Genomic DNA, 21,470 nt, shown 5'->3' with positions numbered 1-21,470 from the left:
TGTCAACTTACATGTGCATGTTTTTGTCGTAACTATACGATGAAAACAAGTTTTAGTATAAAAAAACAGCATTTATTGAAGACTCCATTTTCGTTTTCATAGTAATTTTTAGTATATAAACTATTCACGCTCACTAAAACTAAACTTTGGGTACTAACATTTCCAAATAAAATAAAATATAGACATGGAAGCATAAGATGTAACGAGTTCGTTTTTAGATGGCATCAACAGACTTTATTCGTGTGTTCGTGTCTATGTGTTACCCAATGCTTTAAATTATCATTTCCTTTTTTTGGAAATTAACCTATTTTTCAGACACTTATCAAGTATGTGTGCGTAGTGACCTCAATAGATATGGAATACATACATGAGCAAGCTAACGGACCTCACTAAACAGACACATACATTTGGTGACACTAAACTAAAAAATTTGATTCGAACATTGATATTTCTCGTCGCTCTTACTAACGATGCATTGGGCAACGCCAATACAGGGACGCTGGATGACCTCAATAAAAAGCTTTGGGCATTAGAGAAATCGTACAGGTAAATGTACAGTATATTCAATTATGTTTTACTGTACCATAATATGATAAAGGTATCATGTTTCCTATGAGACTTGTATACATTCCTTTAACACATAATTTACAATATTCCAATATTCGAGTTCATTGTACATATATAATTTGACACTCGTTGTCATATCATACCATATTTTATTAAACGAGTTCAGGAATTTTGTTAGTAAGAGAGCCTTTGGCGAGATTACTAACGAATTTCCTGGACAAGTTTAATAAAATATGGTATGAAATGACAACGAGTGCCAGATCATTTATCACATGCTTTTAAATGAGCAAATTAAATGAATATTTACGCAATCATAATGATTAATCCTAAATGTTATTATATTTCGTAACGTCATTTGACGTTGCAACGTCATTTCAGCAAAATACCAAAGTGCGATTGTTCAATCGAACGAAAACTAAGCCAAAAAACGCGTAAAAAGTATCTTGTAAAACACATGTGTAAGATAATTTGAATAATGCACGGATGCATTACTTTTAAATAAAATAAGCGTCGGGAAAATATCAAAATAACAAAGACTGGTCGCACAAGACACTGTTGATGCATTGAATAAATATGTCATGTTTGTCATTTTTGGAAAACACTTATCTAGCACTCGGATTTCCCACCTGGAAGAAAAATTAGCAACAAAGGTGAACGATGTACTGAAACTGGAAGATACTGTTCGAAGGCTAGAAGAAACACTAGAGGCTATGGTAACAAGGATTGAACCCCCTGGGTCCAGAATACACACAATCAAAAAGAGACAAAAAGGTAAACATTGAAACATTAGTTTGTGTTTGTTTGAACTTTTGATATTTTACACTAATATAGTACAGTCAGGCGCGTAAGAGCAGACGCCTCTGAAAAAAATAGCTTAAACAACAACTGTAAGAAAAGAATGGGGATATTGTTAATTGTTTTCTGAAAGACTATGTATGCGAAAAGTAGTTCATGATATACCAGTAATTTTATTATTTAATAAACATTGATACAAAAAAAACGTTATGCTCGTATAAAATAAAAAACGGCGTAAGACTAACAGTACAATACATGTTTTATATATTATGTTACAGACGTCATACCTGCGTTCTCCGTGTACCTTGCTCACAACAGTCTTTTGGACGCAGGACAGATTATTATGTTTGACCAGGTACAAATTGTCTTGAAATCCACTAGAATGTTTATTATAGTTCTACTTACTGGTGTAGATTAGTGACGTCACGTCCGGTGTCAGGCGTAGAGCGGACACGTTCATGCTTCAGAGAAAAAACTCCACGCAAACGTTGCTATCACTTGTTATGCAGCTGATTTTGTTGAGGTATATGAAAAAAATACTATCAATCCGTCAAAAATATGTTATATTATCTGTGAGCTACTAAAGTTGATAAGTATATATCCAACTGTATATAATCGGTACCCAAACCACTAACTGCCAATCTCTCTCACTGATATTTAAATATGTAGCCCCAAATCGAACTTTATATTCCAGGTAACTACCAATGAAGCAAACGGGTACAGCGTTCAAACGGGAATTTTCACCTGCCCTATGGCGGGCCTCTACCTGTTTTCATTCCAGGTCATGGTCTCGGGTGAGGCGGAACACGCTGAGATGGGTGCCTGGGTGGACCTGATGGTAAACAAATGTTCTTGTGTTGCAGGTTAACATTATGGTTTGAATACATTATCATCTGTGAATTGATATCCAACTTTGAGGCTGTGTCATCAGACTCAAGAAATAGTCTTCCCCAAAATACATAATTGAACAGCAACAACTACGCTGACACATTTACTTTACCGCTTGATGTGTCCAAAATAATATCTAACTAAACAAAAACGATAATAAATCCCTTATATTTTGTGAGCTAGTAAACTTGTTTTAAACATGACCGAAATGACCATGCTACACAATAAAATCAAAAGTAATAAAAATGAATTTACTCATAGTTATGAGTAAATTTATTTTTCTCTATTCTCAAAATACTATTAAAATCTCATCATCTTTATAACCCATATCATCATCATTATCATTATCAAACAAATAATAAACCAAAGACAAAATAGGAGTGAGTGTTTGTATTTGACAGGACTTTCGAATAAAACAAAGAGAGAATACAAATAATATAAAACATAAAATGAATACCTAAATATTCTCCACCACGTTATATACCTCTCGAACTGTGTTTTAACTGAAAAGATACAATTATAAACATTTGTAAAAGCAATAAATTAATTCAATCAAAATAGGCACACTATGGCCTTCAACAACGGTCAACTGACCACACAAGCCAACTGGCTTATCAACATCAGGCACACTCTGGCCTTCACAAACGGTCAAATGACCACACAAGCCAAACGGCTAATCAACATCAGGCACACTCTGGCCTTCACAAACGGTCAAATGACCACACAAGCCAAACGGCTAATCAACATCAGGCACACTCTGGCCTTCACAAACGGTCAAATGACCACACAAGCCAAACGGCTAATCAACATCAGGCACACTCTGGCCTTCACAAACGGTCAAATGACCACACAAGCCAAACGGCTAATCAACATCAGGCACACTCTGGCCTTCACAAACGGTCAAATGACCACTCGAATAATGCACAAGAGAATTAAACAGATATAATAAAACAATATTTACAAAATAAATGATAAATATTAAAACGGAAATAAAAAATATCATAATCATAATCCTTATAATAATAATAACATACTACATAAACCATACCTTTATGTTCTCCAATACGCGATGGGAGTGGAGTCTGTGGAGTGGTTTCGCTCGTACCTAGCTGATAGGACGCAGTCTGTACATGTTAATGCCGCTAAATCGGATTTCAAATCAGTAGTGTGTGGTGTTCCCCAAGGGAGTATACTGGGTCCTCTTTTGTTCTTGACCTACGTTAATGATATGAAAACAAGTATATCATCCAACTGTAAATTAATACTCTATGCTGATGACAGTGCTATTTTGTATTCACATAAAGATCCAAGTACCATCAGTCAAGTTTTAGGCAAAGAACTCGAGTCCTGTAGTAAATGGTTAATTGACAATAAGCTATCCCTCCATCTAGGCAAAACAGAATGTATTCTTTTTGGTTCGAAACGTAAACTCACCAAGGTGGACAATTTTCATATACAATGTAATGATCATGTTATAAAATCTCAGACGTATGTAAAATATCTTGGTTCTATTCTAGATGCTGATTTGTCCGGTACTTCTATTGTAAATAATATCGTCAAGAAGGTTAACTCTAGACTTAAATTTTTATATAGACAACGTGATTTTTTAAATAAAAGTCTTAGAAAAAGCTTATGTAATTCTTTAATACAATGTCATTTAGATTATGTATCCTCTTCGTGGTATTGTGGACTCACGAAACAGCTTAAGCACAAGTTACAAATAGTCCAAAATAAAATGGTTCGTTTTATTAACAATTCCCATTGTAGGACATCACTTGTTGTATCGCATTTTGAAGAACTTGGTTTATTGAACGTTGAACAAAGATGCAAGCAACTTCGGCTTAACCACATCCATAAGATTTTCTACAATAAATGTCCAAGCTATATGAAAGACAATTTTGTCAAATGTACAGATGTCCATCAGTATGGGAATAGATCCCGATTTAATTTTTATGTACCTCAAGTTGATGGCTTTACTAGTTCTTCATTTTACTACAATGGTATTACAGATTGGAATGCATTACCCGATAATATAAAGTCCATCGAATCGAAATTTACTTTTAAGAAACTTGTTAAGACACATCTATTAAATGATATGAAGGTAGACGAGAATTCCATGTATTTTTACTTTTAGATTTGTTTTATTTTTATGTAATTCATTATTTTTATGTTTTTTATTCGTGTCAGTGTATTATCATGTCAACTTTTGAAAGATTCACTTAATTCGTAGAAGAAATCATGTGTAGGATCATGTCGATTATATATTAAAGGGATCTTTTCACGCTTTGGTAAATTGACAAAATTGAAAAAAGTTGTTTCAGATTCGCAAATTTTCGTTTTAGTTATGATATTTGTGAGGAAACAGTAATACTGAACATTTACCATGGTCTAATATAGCCATTATATGCATCTTTTGACGATTTTAAAACCTACAAATTATAAAGCGTTGCAACGCGAAACGATTGAATAATTTGGAGAGTTCTGTTTTTGTCGCTAAATTTTGTGAAACTACGAAGATTGCTTATATAAGGTATAAAATACGTCACATATGTGTACTCGGCGGAATAGCTCAGTAGGCTAAAGCGTTTTTACATCAGGACTCTGGCAGGACTCCAGGGGTCACTGGTTCGAAACCTGGTCCGGGCAATGTTCTTTTCCTTTTTTTAAATATATTCTTGATTTTTTACTGGAGCTTTTACGATCCAATGTTTACATTTATCGATATAAAGCATTTAATGAATAAGTTAAAAAATGCCAAAATCTGTGAAAAGGCCCCTTTAAGAACTGAAAAACAATATATTTATAGTCACGTATAAGATCTGTTCGACTAAATCCAGGGACCCCGTTGGAAATAAGCTTTTTCATGTTTACATGTCTAAGCTTTACGGGTTATCCTGTGTATACATCATGTCGTAATCTTATTTGGATCTGTGATAAATGGCACCATTCATGTAATGCATGTTTCTGAATATGATAATAATGCAATCTATACGTTACTTATTGCCTTGATTGCATTGAATTGTAAATTGCTTGACATGTATGCACAAATAAAACAAACAAACAAACTTAATATACCATTCGAACTGTCCAGTTACTGCACTGCAAAAAATAAACTTGCAAATATTGTTAATTCCATGTGAACATGCTTTCTAAGTAAATACGGTCAAGTCACAAAAGCCAACCGGCTTTCTCACATCAGATCAACTTGCTTTAAAAAACGGTCAACTGACCATACAAGCCAACTGGCTTACCAAATCAGGCCAAATGGCCGTAAACAAATTGGTCCAATGACCACAAGGAACATACACACAAAACAAACACAGAACTTACTAATACTCAAAAGCATTTTCCAAACCATTTATATAATAATATATTATAGTGTCTTACATGTGCTACGAACAACACATCATATATTTCAAATCACAGATACATTAATAATGACTCTTCACAAATCTAAATTTAGCGACACCGATAATCTGTCTTTCAAAGAATCTTAAACATATCCGTCCTTAGTGGAAACACTTTTCCATCTACCATGTCTTTGCCAAAGTCTATCCACAGTCTTATTATTGGCACTTATAGATGCTCCACCAGCACGAAAAGAATGAAGTCCATATTTAGAAGAAACATAACCCAATAGACTTAACTTCTTCTTAAAAATATCATTTATAGTAGATTAACTAATATGCTTATTATTAGAAATCAATTTGAAACAGTGTTAAACATTACACAAATAAACTGGTCTAAACACATAATCAGTAGATAAACATGCAATATCTGCAACACACAAATACTTTTCAAACTATTTTACAGGACATGTGTCTGTATTAGTTTTTGCAATGAGAACAGTATTACCTTCTCTTAAAATGTCCGTTTTTGACTTTTCAACTTTAATTTCACAATGCGTATCTAAAAACACAACATCTGATCTTTTAACAGACAAAATTTCACTTATCCTGAAAAAAACCAGCATAAGATAAGAAAAAGATTGTAACGTCTCTTAAATCCCCCAAAGAACAATCGCTCTCAGAAACAAAAGTGTGATAAAATTTCTTTAATATATCTAATGTAATAGGCTCTTTTTTAACTACCGGCTTTGCAATTCTCCGAATGCACCCAGAAAGACATAATTTAAGCCACTGATCAAAACAAGGGTTAATTTCCATGGAAATAGTATGAGCCCAATTTATAGAATAAAAAATCGTATTAAGTTTTGATCTACTAATTTGGCACTCCTTTATACATTCTGTTAAATACAAAGCTACAGTTACTGGGTCGGCTGGTAAACTTTCCAAATTATGAATTTTACACCACAAACAAAACTTTTCAACGTCAACCTGTATTGATGCACAGTTGATTTTTCTTTGCCTCCAAAAAGAAGACCTTTAATTTCTGAGAACATGTCCTGTGGGTGAACCGAGACTTTTTTGCACATGTCGGCAACCTGTATCCATCTGTCCGATTTGAAAATGCCTGTAGTTATAAATTTTCAGATACTTTATAACAAAACAAAAAATACAAAAACAAATAAACTTAAACGTCACAATGCAACCTAACAACCATAACTTTACTTGTAAATTGTTCCGAACCAAATATTGATTCAGTATTTCTACCCTGCACATAAATATCTTTGGGATTATCAAAAATTAAAATATCCTTAATAGCACACAATAAATGAGTATCTTTACCAAAAATCATTGGAAAAAATGGACTAGAAGGCCAGTATGGCGCAACCAATGTACCACGTCCTCTGCATGCATTTAAATAATTTAATACTTTTGGAATAAGATAAACTGGAGGAACTAACCAATAATTGTTGTTAAACCAATTTACCGAAAAAGCATCGACACATTCCGTTGTCGGAGTCCAACATAAAGAATTATACCTAGGTAATACGTGCTTGTAAGTATTAGCGAATCTATCTACGTCATGAGGTCCATACAATGAATCAATATAACAGAAGAACTGTTTAGAAACACCATAATCATCATAATCTATCAACCTACTAAGACTATCTTCAACTGTGTTTTCAGTTTTCTAGCTATGTAAATTTCTTTATGTAGTCAAGCGAAGACTGAACTTTATTTAAACACTCTTAAGTATTTTGAATACGCAGCTCCGATATTCGAATCACTCCACATTTTAAATCCCAGACAAAACCTACCCATTCTAAACACTGTACAGGGATAAAAATAGATTGTTCCATATTTAAAACAAAACCCGCTCTTTGCAGAGTCTCCAGTATAAATTTACCGTCATTTAAAGTTTTCTCATACGTTGCATTTACACACCAACCATCATCAAGAAAATGACAACACGCAAACCATTTAATCTCCAATACTTAATTAACGGTCATAACGTTTTAGTAAAGACTTTTGGAGCAGATGTAATGCCAAAGGCTAACACGGAAAAAACGAAATATTTTACAATTTTGCCAAATTTCCATGAAAATCCCAAAAACGTATGATGATTTGGAGAAATATCAATATGATGATATCCACTAGTCAAATCAATTTTAATCATGAAACCTTTATCTACGAGCAATTCATTTGCAACTTTATAATCTTCAAATTTTACTCTATTATACTTTATAAAAGTATTTAAAACACTCATATCCAGAATCAATCTTTTCTTGCCAGAAGAATTTGTTGCAACGGACAAAGGATTCACATTGTGGGGAATAAAAGGAACCTCATAAACACAATTTTTCGAAATAAGTTCATAAATGGCTTCCTCTACAAATTCATTTTTGTCTAAAGCTGATTTATTATTTTTCATTATAAAAGTAGGAGGCTTAATAATAAATGGTAAAACATAACCGTGCTCAATTACGTTAATAATGTCTGCATTAGCACTGATAGTAGACCGCCAAAATTCAATAGAATGTTTCAACCTACTCTTAACAGATTTTTCAGACATTAAACATTTATTTTTGAAATCAAGTGCATAAGAAAAATGCGTCTCTAATGTATCACCATAATCACAAAAAAATCAAATACTTAGCATCACTGTCCATTTCATCCTGCCTTGTTCGTTTGTCACTGTTGTTCCTGCTTCTGTTGTACCAATTGCTGCTGTTGGGCAGCTGAAGAGACTGTGGCCGGTGGTGGTACTCTCCGTCCTCGACCGATAACGTTTCCGGGAGCCCCAACGTTGACCGCACAACCGAAAGCGAAGTGTCCGACATTGCCGCACTTGTAACACAAGACTTCTCCCAGCTGGTCGAAACGCCGCCCCATGAAAATGCCTCTACCTCTGCCGCGACCTTCTTGACTATAGGATGTTGAGTTTCGAAAAGCATTATAATTAACAGTGGAATTTAACATTGCTTTCTTTCGCTTATCAGCTTTTGCAACCGCTCTTTCCTCTGCCTTACGAATTTTTCTATCATCATCCGAATCAGATGCATAGTCAATCATCTCATACTCATTGACAGTGTTCCAACCTGCAGATGAACTGTCAGCAATTCTAATTATCTTATTACGATGCTGAATTTTATCTTTCAGTTCCTTCATTAAATCAACCGCCTTGGACACATCTCTTAACGAAAGAGCCTTTTCACACATGTTCGCAATGTCAAAAAGTTCATTATTGAAATCAAATTGCTTTTTGTTACCAATGTTATTGAAAGAAACAGAACTATCAAGTCTAACCCTTTTTCTCGAATTTTCTGCAACCCATTCCGCTTCTAATTGAAAATCCTTTCGAAGGTCCGAAAGTTTTCTGTCCAACAGGCTCTGAATTTCCGTCATTATTGATAAACTGCCCTCCGCCCTTTCGTTTTCTTGCTCCATAACTATGCCTGTCAAAAACAACCATCGAATGGCGTCTCACTAGATGTGCAAATCATATATACCCCAAAACGAAAAACTCGTGCACTTTCGCGCTAAAACATGCACACAAAACCCGTGCATTATACACGCTAAACCATTACCATAATCTCTCTTCTAAATAACACGTATTAAACCATACTATACCGTCTTTATCAAACCGAGAATAATTTCATGTAAAAAATACAATCATTTACAACAATTATACGATAGCAGATGAGTGAACATACACATTTCTACTCTGAATGATTCAGATGGATATATTTTGCATATGTTTTAATTGAAAAAATATTATAATGCAAAACTGTTTTCATAAATTATTACACTAGGTAAACGCCCAGAACACTGAAGACGGCGCGGTGGATGCGTTTCACCTTCACCAGGAGCTATAGGGCGGAAATACTGTGGTTGTGCGGCTGAATTCTGGGGACGAGGTGTGGCTGGCAAACCGAGCCGCGAGCAATCAAGTGGACGGATCATCCTGGTTGCACACGACGAGCTTCACCGGGGTCTTTCTTCACGAGTAATCGGGATTTGTTTATATAATACGGTCAAACCCCGCCGCGCACCGATCGGCGTTAAACGCTTAAATGTTACAGTGTTTGACATACATGTTTATATACATATGTTATTCGAATTTCTCTTTCCCGCTACATCTTTGTGATAATAAATCATTAAACTGTTAGGCAACATTTACACTTTGTTAACCCTTTGCATGCTGGGAAATTTGTCGTCTACAAAAATGTCGTCTGCTGAATTTCTAAAATTAGCATTTTCTTCGGGTTTTTTTCAAAGAATACTATCAGAATAGCAAACAGTTTGGATCCAGATGAGACGCCACGTTCTGTGGCGTCTCATCTGGATCCAAACTGTTTGCAAAGGCCTTTAAAATTTGGTCCCCGCACTGAAATGGTTAAAGGCTATATCACATGTACTTACATCCCTAAAGAAAAAAACAAATTGCATCATTATTTTGTGGCCAATGGTACTCGAAAGTTTCGTTGTCTATGTTTTACTCCGCTTAAAATGCCGTTTTGACACCATTTCGCTATGCTTCCTGTTTCTATTTCCCGGGCAGTAGGTATAAGGCTTAAACAAAACTGGTTCACTACAATTTGTAATAAACTTTTTAACTAATTAATTGGGTGTGTGACGTCACTGTTTTCGGACGTCGTCAACGCATATGACGTCATGTAAAGCATATCGAGAATTTACAAGAAATGCACATTCTATTAAAGGACAATAAGGTTGAATAAAAAACAGCTTTTAGTGCAACCAATATCTACAAATTTCGAAAACGCAGCTTTTAGCGCACCAAATATAGATAAAGATGGAAAACAGATTAGGCTAATGTTTACCGATCCCGGATGATTATTCATTGAAAATCATAAAATAAAGCATTATTATGTGTTGAACTCAGTAAAGAATTTAACAATGTTATACATGTATTTGTAACGTATAACATTTACAACAGAATAAAATACATTCTGCAATGAATCGCTTAAAGGGTGGTTTCTTTCGCATAATTTTATAATAAAAGATCTATAAATAAACAAAAAATAAAGTGTATTTGAATATAGTTAACGTATGTACATATACAGTTAATTGTATTCAGCCTTTTTATGAAGTGAAAATGTACATTAAATTTTAAACGTGCGCGTAAGGTCAATATTTGCACGAGAAGCTTAGAAAAAAAAAGACTAAACGCGAACTTTCACGTGTGTCATATTTACATGCGTAGTTTTTCCTCTACTTTCTTACATCAAACCCTATTCATAGTTTCGTTTTAATATAAAATATAATAATAACTGCAGTTTACGATATTTAGAAATGTTATGCTAACCACCTATGGCCTACCTTTGAGATTTGTGTCGTGTTATTTTCAATATGTGACCTCGAAAACATAAATTATTTTGTACTTTTATTTCTGGACAAAAATACGTCGTTCACAACACATTTGAACTGTAGGAATTATTTTTATCTGCAGTGTATTCACCAAATATCTTATCCAGATCTAAATCATCATCCAATGAAAATACAACACTTGTTTTACAGTTTGCCATGTTATTTGTTATTCGAAATTAAAAACTATGTGGGATTTATTAAAATTAATCTTGAAACGTTTGTACACTGCGCATAAGAGACTCAAATATAATGAAGCTGTGCTCTGTGAAAAGGGGGTTAAATGCATGTGCGTACAGGCTAATCATGAACGATACTTTCCGACTAAACTTGATTTTTGCAAATACAAGACTTTCTGTTAATAAAAATTCAATAAAAACCGAAAGTGTCGTGAGAGAGAGAGAGAGAGAGAGAGAGAGAGAGAGAGAGAGAGAGAGAGAGAGAGAGAGAGAGAGAGAGAGATAGAGAGAGAGAGAGATAGATAGAGAGATAGATTAGAGAGGAGATAGAGAAGTCGTTCTATTAGATCTTCGCTCTCTCTCTCTCCTCCTCTCGCTCCTCTCTCTCTTCTCTCTCTCTCTATCTCTCTTCTATCGCTCGCTCTTCTCTCTCTCTTCTTGTTTTTTTTCCTGTCCTTCTGCTTTCACTCGGACGGAGATGGACGAAGAGGGAGGAAGTGGAGAGGAGTATTTATGGTTATTCACTGTGTTTAAGAGACGTTATTTACAACCCATATTATGCAGTCCTTTTTGTGTCAATATCGTTTACGTCAAGAAAAGTTATTGACGGAAACCCTTCCACATATATGTTGGTCACTTACGTTGCCCGAGCGATATCGGATGTTCAAATAACATGTTCTCATAGTATTAAACGTATTTGAATAGTTGTACGGTAAAATATACCAACAATCAAGATAATGTTATTTTGTGAGCATGTTTTTTATATAATATTTAATTTATTGCCAAAAAAAAAGATTTACCCCTGTCTTGTTATCCGACTTAAAAGTTAGAGAAATTTGAATAAAAGTGGCCTAGCGGGTTAAAAAATGTGTCTACTTCTAACAAAACAACTGACTCGGAAGGACGGCTTCTATTCAAACAGTTACAAAAGTAACTTCACTTTCTGTGTACGCGTGACAAAATATAATGTATTGTTTATCTGATTTAAACTTCAGTTGATCACCACGGGCCATTGCTTATATTCACATTGGTGTTGACTGAACAACATGAATAGTATCGAAACAGACTTGCGGTTTGTGCAGCCATAACAGATATAACGCATTACACTGAAGTAAGTACAGTCATGCTTATAATACCTTCTTAATGAATTTGTTCAATAAATGCTCATTTACAAGTTTAAAAACAGCAAATGACACATAAATATCGCATATTTGTAATTGTTGTTACAATTCAATATATATATATATATTAACGACATTTATAACGCTGTGCAGTTTGAAAATGTAAGATAATGATACCTTAGAAAAATTAATGTATTCGCAGTATGTGTTTACGTTATTATTGTTATTTTAACCATTTGTGTTTTATTTGAGCCTTGTTCTGAGAAAACTAGGCTTAATGCAAGTGCGTAAATTGTCATCCCTAATTAGCCTGTGCTGTCCGCACAGGCTAATAAGGGATGACACTTTCCGCCTAAACCTGATTTTCGGTAAGAAGGGACTTCCTTGAAACAAGAAAAACCATAAAAGCGGAAAATGTCGTCCCTGATTAGTCTGTGCGGACTACACAGGCTAATCTGGGACGACACATTACGCACATGCATTATGCCCAGATTTCTCAGAACGCGACTCATTTGTTAAACACGTTACATATTCACGTTTAGAAAACTCTCATTTTGTCAATCTGTGCACGAGTCTCTATAACTTGGTATCGAACAATAAAAAAAAGTCCAAAACAACAATTGATAAATAACTTACCAGTAAAAGCATGTTAATAATTTTATGCTTTAATAAAAGGTATGTTGTTTAAACATTCTTTTTATTATATTACACCGGTATTAACACATGTAAAATCAAACTTCTTCTGGAAATATTCTTTTACTATCTTTTGAACCATACATACACTATCAGAACAACAAAGAAACTTTCACATATACACGAGCTGTATGCTTATTGTCCACTTTACGTCACAATGCGTAATTTGTAAATGCTAATATATTGCGCGTATTCATAACAACCCCATGCTTTTATTGTCAACACGCAATAAACTGTTATTAAACATGGTCATGCTGACTATCTATAATAGATCGTGACCTCACTAAGCCAATATGATGGTGAGATCCCCATGACAATACGTAGCATACATATGTATGTACATGTTACGGCGTTCCGTTAGTGCCACTGATGGTGAGAACCTCGTGACATTACGTAGCATACATATGTATGTACATGTTACGGCGATCCGTTAGTGCCACTCGTTTTGCACTTTCGACATATTGATCACAAGCATGAGACTTAGATAACACGGTACGAAGGAGCGAAATTACGACGTGGAGGAACGGTAAAAGATCGCGAAATTAACATCGCGATCTGACATCGTAATCTCATACAAAGTTGTCACGTTCTATTATGTGTTTACCCCAAGGTCGAAAATGGGAAAATCCGAAGTGAGATAGTCAAGTTATATCGTGCAATATCGTATCGTGTAAATCAATTTCGCATATGGTTATTTCGTTTGAACGATCTCGCTCTTGTAATCAACAGTTTAACTGGGTGTAATAACGATTTGTACGTGAGGAAGTAAAATGTGACATTGCCTGAATGTGAGGAGAAATCTTGAAACTGCGATAGTATGATGCGTGATTATAAGCATTTGGTTTTGGATTGTTGATTTGTTTATACTCAAAGGCAATAACGCGTAAAAAATATCAGCGTAAAAACTATAACACGCATCTTCATTATAAACGCGAGAATGCGAGAACACGATACGAGGAAGTGATATTACCATGCAAGAACGCGAAATAAATTAAGCGACCAGCATCTCATCGTTAGTTCGCACCCTCGAATTCCATTTTCGCGCTTGTAATCTTGAGATCAAATCGAAAGTGTATATCAACGCTTGACATTTACGGAACACCGTAAAATGCAGCATCTGACATACTGTGGGAATCTTGTTAAACTAGTATCGAGTTACTTTTTCTTTATTTCGTAAAATATGTATACAGCATAATGCTGTGTCTCAGTCTAAGATGTTAAATGCTGCAAATGTGACTGAGACACATATTCTTATTTTAACCCATTTATGCCTAGCATCTAGAAAAAAAGGCCTTGGCAAACAGCGTGGACCCAGATGAGACGCCGCATGATGCGGCGTCTCATCAGGGTCTGCGCTGTTTGCATAAAGGAATTTCTGAAAAAAATATTCTAAACATAGAAATAAATATACTAGACATCCCTAATTTTGGAAATAAATTGATCCAATTTAGAAGGAATGAGAGAGTCCACTAGGCATAAATGGGTTAATATTGGATTTTTCTCATATACCTGCAGCAGAAGAGCTGCAAAACGAAAAATAAATCTCTTAAAAATGGTTCGCGAGTGTTGGTATGGAGCGTTTATTCTGTCGGCGTGAATGACATATTTATGCCGTATTTTCGGATATCAGTTGTGACAAACATAATGTATGATTTCCTAAATGTTACTGTTGGCTTTTTAAGGAGATATATAGAACGTTCAGTAAGAAACAGGAGTTGGCGTTGTAAGTTGGTTTTTATTTGTTTATTTTTATACTTTTACAATATTTTTATTTAGATATTTTGCTACATATATTTTGATTACTGCCATAGTATTATAAATGTTTACCTTCCAATTTGTAAACGGTGAAACAAATCTGATATTTAACAATGCATGAAGATGTTTATGCTTGTGCATCTCATTATATAGTCTAGTTTAAAAATATTTCAGCCCACTTGAGCACGAGATCCTATTTGCACTTGTGTAGTGAGTAACCATCCAACGTCATCTGTCAGCAACATAATTCCAAAAACAATACCAACAACAGAACCAACAACAACAACAACAACAACAATAATAATAATAATAATAATAACAAAACTAATACTACTACTAATAATAATAATTTTCCATTTTAAGGTGCTATCGAAAGAAGGTTTTATATTGAAAACTGTCAAGAAATGCATTTACTCAGACACCCGGCATCTTAAGGAGAAAATCTAGATGAAAAATGATCTGAGCCACGCCAAAAATGATTGTTTGATCTAAATAAAACTTGGCATTTCACACTGAGTCACACACATAATAAAACAGTAAGCAGAATAATTTAAGGACTTCGCGAAATGTTAAACAGTCAGTCATTTGTATATCAAAGCATACGCATAGGTTTTTTTCATAAACGAACGGCCTCATTCGTGAATATAATTAGCATAGTAAAGCTAAGAAAATCAGGTTTCAACGATGACCGGAGTCGGATTGAACGGAGCGTGATTCTCACATATTTAAGCATTAACGATGGGAAAATTAGGTGCTTTTGTAAGGACCTTGAAAGTGTTAGCAAATAATTAGTTAATTACAGTTTCAAGGTACGGTGAATGTTTTACATTTGTTTCTTTAATTTGTAATAATTGTGTTAATTTTTCTTCTTTTTTTTTGGTAAATCGGAAAGGATTTCGCTACTTTACACTAGTATATGTAGATCAATTCGTATATATAATGTTGTTCATGTAAAGATATCTGGTCAACCTTGCTTATTACAAACTTTCTCTGTAAATGCATGTGACCTTTCATTAACTCTTGAAAATAACTACCTGTCAGCGAAATGGACACAGCTGTCATTGGGAATACACATCACTTCATACATACTTGTCAAACGTCTTTTGCTCGTTCTTTTTCCTGTTAACAGTGAATGGATAACTTTGGAAAGTAGATAAATCCTCTCTACTTTGGGTAAAGAAAACTTAAAAGTGTGTAATTGGTTCTTGTTCTTTTTTATTTCCTGAAATGAAAGTTCAGATTATTGTAAATATTTGGATTTAATGCATTCATATTGCTGTATGAAATACGTAACAATGCTTTTAAAATAGAAATACATACTCACGGGATAAATGTAAAGGATGCAGATTAAAGACTTTTATTTTAGTTTACTCAAAACAAATTAAAGCAAATACGCAAATACGCATTATTTAAATGTAAATTATATGGACCTTAAAGAAAAATGCTTAATATAAATAAATCTAAATATTATTTACAAAAAAAAACGTTTGCCTTGTAATTAAATTCTATCTTTCAATATTCATTAAAGGGACCGTCAACCGTGATTGACGAAAAAACAAAAAATATAAAGTACCGTATTTTTTACAATTATTAGTTACATTGGTTAAAATATCACGACTGCTTTATAACATTGCTTGAAAAAAAGTTATTATTTTCAGTATATTCGGTAATAAATTACGCGATGTGAAATCGAAAGTACATCGCGAAAATAGGGGACATAACGATATACACTGTAAAAAACGCAAGTAGATTAACCATGTTATATATTAAATTCATACAATTCACTACGCAAGCACAATTTGCATTCCTGGGTTTACCACGTGGCGATGGTGATCAATCCACTTGCGTTATTTATTGTTAACTGGAAGTTACCTGGTACATGTACCCAGTAAAATTTATTACCGAATATACTGAAAATATGAAAACTTAACAACTTTTTTCAAGTAATGTAATAAACTTGTCGTGATCTTTCAATTAATACAAACTAATAATTGTAAAAAATACGGTATTTTAGAACTTTTCCTCTTTTCGTCAATCGCGGTTGACGGTCCCTTTAACATGAGGATTACACAAAACAAGAATACAATGTTAATATTTAAAAGGTCATTGTATATACCGTCTTTTGCTTTTTCGTTTTAATTCGACACAACGAAACATTAAAATTAACGCATATTAGTTCATATTCCGATTTTATAATAACCGAAAAAAAGTACGAAAACAATATAAACTGTTTTATATCGTTTTTCGTTGTACTTACTAGTATTATTAAACAAAATTCGAAATGTATTTCCTTCTTCAAATTTCGTTTCAATCTTAATATAACGAAAATCAATGATTAAAACTTGGTCCCGTTTACCGTTCTTGGTTTGATGTTACGGTTTACAAAAAAACGAAAAACGAGTGGCGCTGTGGTCCGTGTATATACCGTCTTTTCCATTTTCGTTTTGCATTTGACACAACGAAAAACAAAAATCAACGTATATTAGTTCATATTCCAATTTTGATATAACTAGAACAAAAACAAAAAACACAAACAAAGTTGAGATCTTTGTATCGTTTTTCGGTGTACTAATAACAAAACAAAACACAAATCTTATTTCCCTATTCATATTTCGTTTCAATTTTAATTATACAAAAATCAAAATATGAAAATCGAAACACAGTTTCCATTTACCGTTCTTGAATTGATAAAACGGTATACGAAAAACGAGGGGCGCTCCGCTGTTTTGGAGAGATAAGTCGTGAGTGATCTTTTTGCGCAGTGTTCTCCCCTAGATCTAATTATTTTTAATACATACATGTAGACAACTATAGAAGAAGAATAGTCGAGTCTTTGGACAGCTATTGTTGGCTACTCTAATGGGAAAATAAATAGTTCTAATAACATTAAATTACAAGACCATTATATTATAATAATAGAAAAATCAACGCTAATTAAAGTCCATTATTTAAAACTACATATAAGTTACAACTATGAAATTGTTACAAATAATTTAGATTATGAATAAAGTTTTTAGGTACGTTTTTACCACTTATCGAATGACTGTTTACATGAACTGGATTTGTATAACAGGAATAAAGTAATAGATTTTTCGACTGGTGCATGCACTTTAACAGATCACGCAAGCCAACGCTTGATTGAAGGTGCGTTTTTCTCGGCAAATCATACACATATAGTTACAGATATACAAGTATTCTATAATGGTATTCGAGTTCAATTTTGGGAGACAACCAGGGTCTAAAAACTAAACGTTCAACGCGTGCAAGTAGTTTGTATAGGCGTTTTGCATGCTATTCGCCTTCTTTGTGAATCGTAACGTTTAATGTCATTTTCAGCGGCATTATAATATCATTTGAAGGTAAATATTTTGTTAGCATTAACTTCATCTTGAGCGCTCTTTCCGGGACATTAAATATGTTGTATAATAAGTTACTAAATAGGCACATTTATTTATATTATTAATAATATTATATATAATTATTTCAAGCGTAAAACGGTTTCATTTAAGGTGTTTGGTTATAACTCTTTCAGAGCTGAAATCACTAGACATATCACAATTCAGTTGTGAAATGTAACATTTTTTTGAACTTAGTCTTAGAATAAAAGATAATGATCGACAGAGAATGGGGAAGCTACATAATGGCAAATATCTGAATCATGATCTGTTAATATTGAATGCATAATCATTCGAAATTTGGAAATAGGGAGTCAATCTTTGGTTGTCTTCAAGACGATTTTGTCCAGATTCAATGGTGCATGCATTGCAAAATTCATTGGCTATTCAATAACACTTATGAGGCGAGTTGAATCGTTGAAAATGAAGCAGAGACAGGAGAGACGTTTCAAACAAATTTGATTATTTATATATAGAGATAGAAAGCTAGTAGAATATCACTAAGCAGCGTTCAACAGGTTACACAGGAACCAGACGAAAACCTTGCTGATTGGGGCCAGCGCATCGAAAATTAAAATAAAATCCAAAAAGGACAGGTATATGCAAACCACATAACTTAAATCAGTAAATGATTTTGGAAGTACCGACGAAAAGGAAAACTGATGTAAACACAACGATTATTTAACGAATCGTGTAAATACTTTGAGGATTTGATAGGCAAGTTTGCATTGAAGATAATAAACCACGACTGAAATTGATAGCGACGTTTCAAATGCCAGAAAGCCAGAACAAATATCAATCAATTATTAAAGTGTAAGACTAGTGAAATAGATTGAAGGAATTTGTTTAACGAATTGATGGATAAAGAACTGACAAGGAGGGAATCATAAGCACCCTATAAGTAGACTTATTAAATATAAAATAATCATATCAAACAGAATACAGTGTAAGAGAATTGAGAACACAGATCTCAACAAAAACATGGAAGTAACACTGACATATCTGCTAAAGATCGATATAGAAATTTAACCTGAAATTACAGAAGGTTGGTGTCATTTAAATCGGAACAGCAGCATTAAAACAACTAGATGTTATTGTTCAAGGTCGAATGGAAGGCAGAATTGAACGTAAAACTTCACACTATAAACGAACTTATTAAACGTTTAAGTGGTGCGAATAATATTGGTGAGACATATGAGATTGTGGCGGTATTAATTGACCTATTGTAAATTGTTGTTATCATGTCCTAATTTGGTTATTAGCAATTTAATCAGAAACCACCACTCTTTTCCCCTGACAGATTCAATATAAAGAAGTGAAACTCCAGCTGCTGGAGCACTATTGCATTCTCATTATATACAATTAGTTGGTCCTTTATTTAAGGCAAGTGTCCAATGCCAAAACAGTATAAAACAGCACAATACAAAACAACATAAACACATTTAAGAATAAAGCTGGGCTCACCGCCTTGGAACGGTCAATTGAAAGCATTGGGGGTTTAAAACGCTCAACCTCACACTTGGTCCATATTAAATAGCTTGGTTGTTTATGTGACTGCTAAAAATAAATCAAACAAAAAACGCCTATCAGAGAGAAAATATAATAAAATTGAAAGCTATAAACCCAATGGCATATGCATGCCGATTAAAACAGTGAAAGTGTGTCGTATGAAACAATATAGAAGCGATGATTTCAAACAATCAATGTAGCCAAGAACAGTAAAAGTGTTTTGAATGACGCAATTAAGACGCTATGACACGATGAAAAAATCCAGGGGCAGCACTGTAACATAAAAAAATAAAAATATTAAAGGGGCAGAACTGTAAAATTGAGTTACCAATTAAACCAGCTTAGGTGATAAAATATTTAAGAATCAAACATATAAAATGGTCATTCTATTAATGATTCCAAATTTTAAGGAAAGAAAGATGTGGTGAATCGAAAACCAACAATCACGTATTATAAAGAACGTTAAATCATATCCTTTTGACAAAAATGCGTTAATTAAATTAAAAAGTTTAATATAAACAATTTCTTTAAGATATTTTAATTTGCGAACACGCTTCAAAACATCTCCATTAAATGATGGGTGGAAAATTCCATTTGTTAAATGCAAATTTAAAGAAACATTATATTTTGAAATTAAATCATCATATTTTGAGTGAAATTTAGCGAATTTACTTCTAAGGTTATGATACAAAAACCTTGTTTAAGCAATTTCTTCGTTAATATACGATTACGATCATTAAAATCGTTAATACATGAACAAGCTCTGGCATAGCGTACCAACTGCGAAATGTAAATACCATAGGATGGACCTTTAGGGATTTGACCATCTAGGAACGGAAAATTCACAATTTCAACGTTAAAGTCGTCCCGTTTGTCGTATAAACTTGTCTTAATCATATTATTATTAATAGTAAGATATAAGTCTAAATACGCAGCATCTGTATTGGATTGACACGATCTATTTAAGACTAGTTCGTTCAGATAGATTTTGTGAATATATTTTTCAAAGAATGGGTTATGTAAATTAAGTATGTCATCAATGTACCTACTAGTTAAAACGTTGAATCACATCTAGTTGTTTAGTTTTCGATAATTCTAACATAAAATCGCTTTTATAACATTATACATTCATACAGATGCCTCACTTTCGGTCTACGGGCTGAACAGAATCCAAAGCAAAATAGATCGGGTCATACACTCCGGTAGCCGTAGTTTGAAATCTTATGAAAAACAGAATCCCGCTTAAAAGCAAGACATTCTTATCTCTTAGTTGGATTGGCAGTTACCGATAAATTCAGTGAATTTTTGTTTGGCTGGCGATTTCAGGTCATTAATGATAATAATTCTGTGACTATTTACAGGCCATATCGAAGCGTTACGAAACCGGCAACCGCTTGTTAGCTCTTCCAAATAGCTGAAAGGATTATATACCGTAGTGGCATGAACAATCCTGATGCCGATTGTATGTCAAGACGCACAGACATCCATCCAGGCTTCTTTTGAGAAAACCATTTTTGACTTTCCTTCGGGAAAAAGGTGTCATCAGAAGCATCTGTTAAAAATCAATCATCGTGATTGAGAACTTTAGTTCAGAAATGAAATCATGAAGTATACAGGCCTATATTTTCTCATTATGTAATTCAGGCTCGTTTTGGAATATAGTTAACCGCATTTCCCCAAAAAGGATGCTGAGCTTTTTTTTATTTACATTGGTCTTCAGAATTACAAGTAAGTTTTGCCAACAAAATCATTCAAAACGAATTCAGGAAAAAGTAAATAGTGCAGATTTTGATTTCAATAGGGTGTGTTTATGCCTCGCAAAGAGTGAAGTATAGA

General features: G+C 33.7%; 3 protein-coding genes across 3 annotated transcripts in view; 2 read left to right on the top strand and 1 right to left on the bottom strand.

Annotated features, from left to right (window-relative positions):
* Positions 1-21,470, top strand: part of LOC127835053 (uncharacterized) — a 443,836-nt gene that overhangs the window by 183,790 nt on the left and 238,576 nt on the right. The gene's annotated exons all lie outside the window — the stretch shown is intronic.
* LOC127835055 (uncharacterized) lies at positions 347-9,772 on the top strand. Its single transcript, XM_052361297.1, has 5 exons — positions 347-546; positions 1,178-1,338; positions 1,641-1,717; positions 2,057-2,200; positions 9,410-9,772. The coding sequence occupies exons 1-5, from the start codon at positions 368-370 to the stop codon at positions 9,470-9,472; spliced, it is 624 nt and encodes a 207-aa protein (XP_052217257.1). The 5' UTR covers positions 347-367; the 3' UTR covers positions 9,473-9,772.
* LOC127835054 (uncharacterized) lies at positions 7,832-9,224 on the bottom strand. The gene has a single exon (XM_052361296.1). The coding sequence runs from the start codon at positions 9,042-9,044 to the stop codon at positions 8,289-8,291; it is 756 nt and encodes a 251-aa protein (XP_052217256.1). The 5' UTR covers positions 9,045-9,224; the 3' UTR covers positions 7,832-8,288.

Source organism: Dreissena polymorpha, chromosome 6 (assembly GCF_020536995.1).
Source record: "Dreissena polymorpha isolate Duluth1 chromosome 6, UMN_Dpol_1.0, whole genome shotgun sequence".
Lineage (NCBI taxonomy): Eukaryota > Metazoa > Mollusca > Bivalvia > Myida > Dreissenidae > Dreissena > Dreissena polymorpha.
This window is presented reverse-complemented; position numbering and strand designations above follow the sequence as displayed.

Bases quoted from the DNA above. Each gene is read 5' to 3' on its own strand.
- LOC127835055 (XM_052361297.1), top strand. From the start codon at position 368: ATGAGCAAGCTAACGGACCTCACTAAACAGACACATACATTTGGTGAC. The intron at 1,339-1,640 runs GTAAACATTGAA...ATTATGTTACAG, and splicing joins AATCAAAAAGAGACAAAAAG to ACGTCATACCTGCGTTCTCC. The intron at 1,718-2,056 runs GTACAAATTGTC...TTTATATTCCAG, and splicing joins AGATTATTATGTTTGACCAG to GTAACTACCAATGAAGCAAA.
- LOC127835054 (XM_052361296.1), bottom strand. From the start codon at position 9,044: ATGGAGCAAGAAAACGAAAGGGCGGAGGGCAGTTTATCAATAATGACG.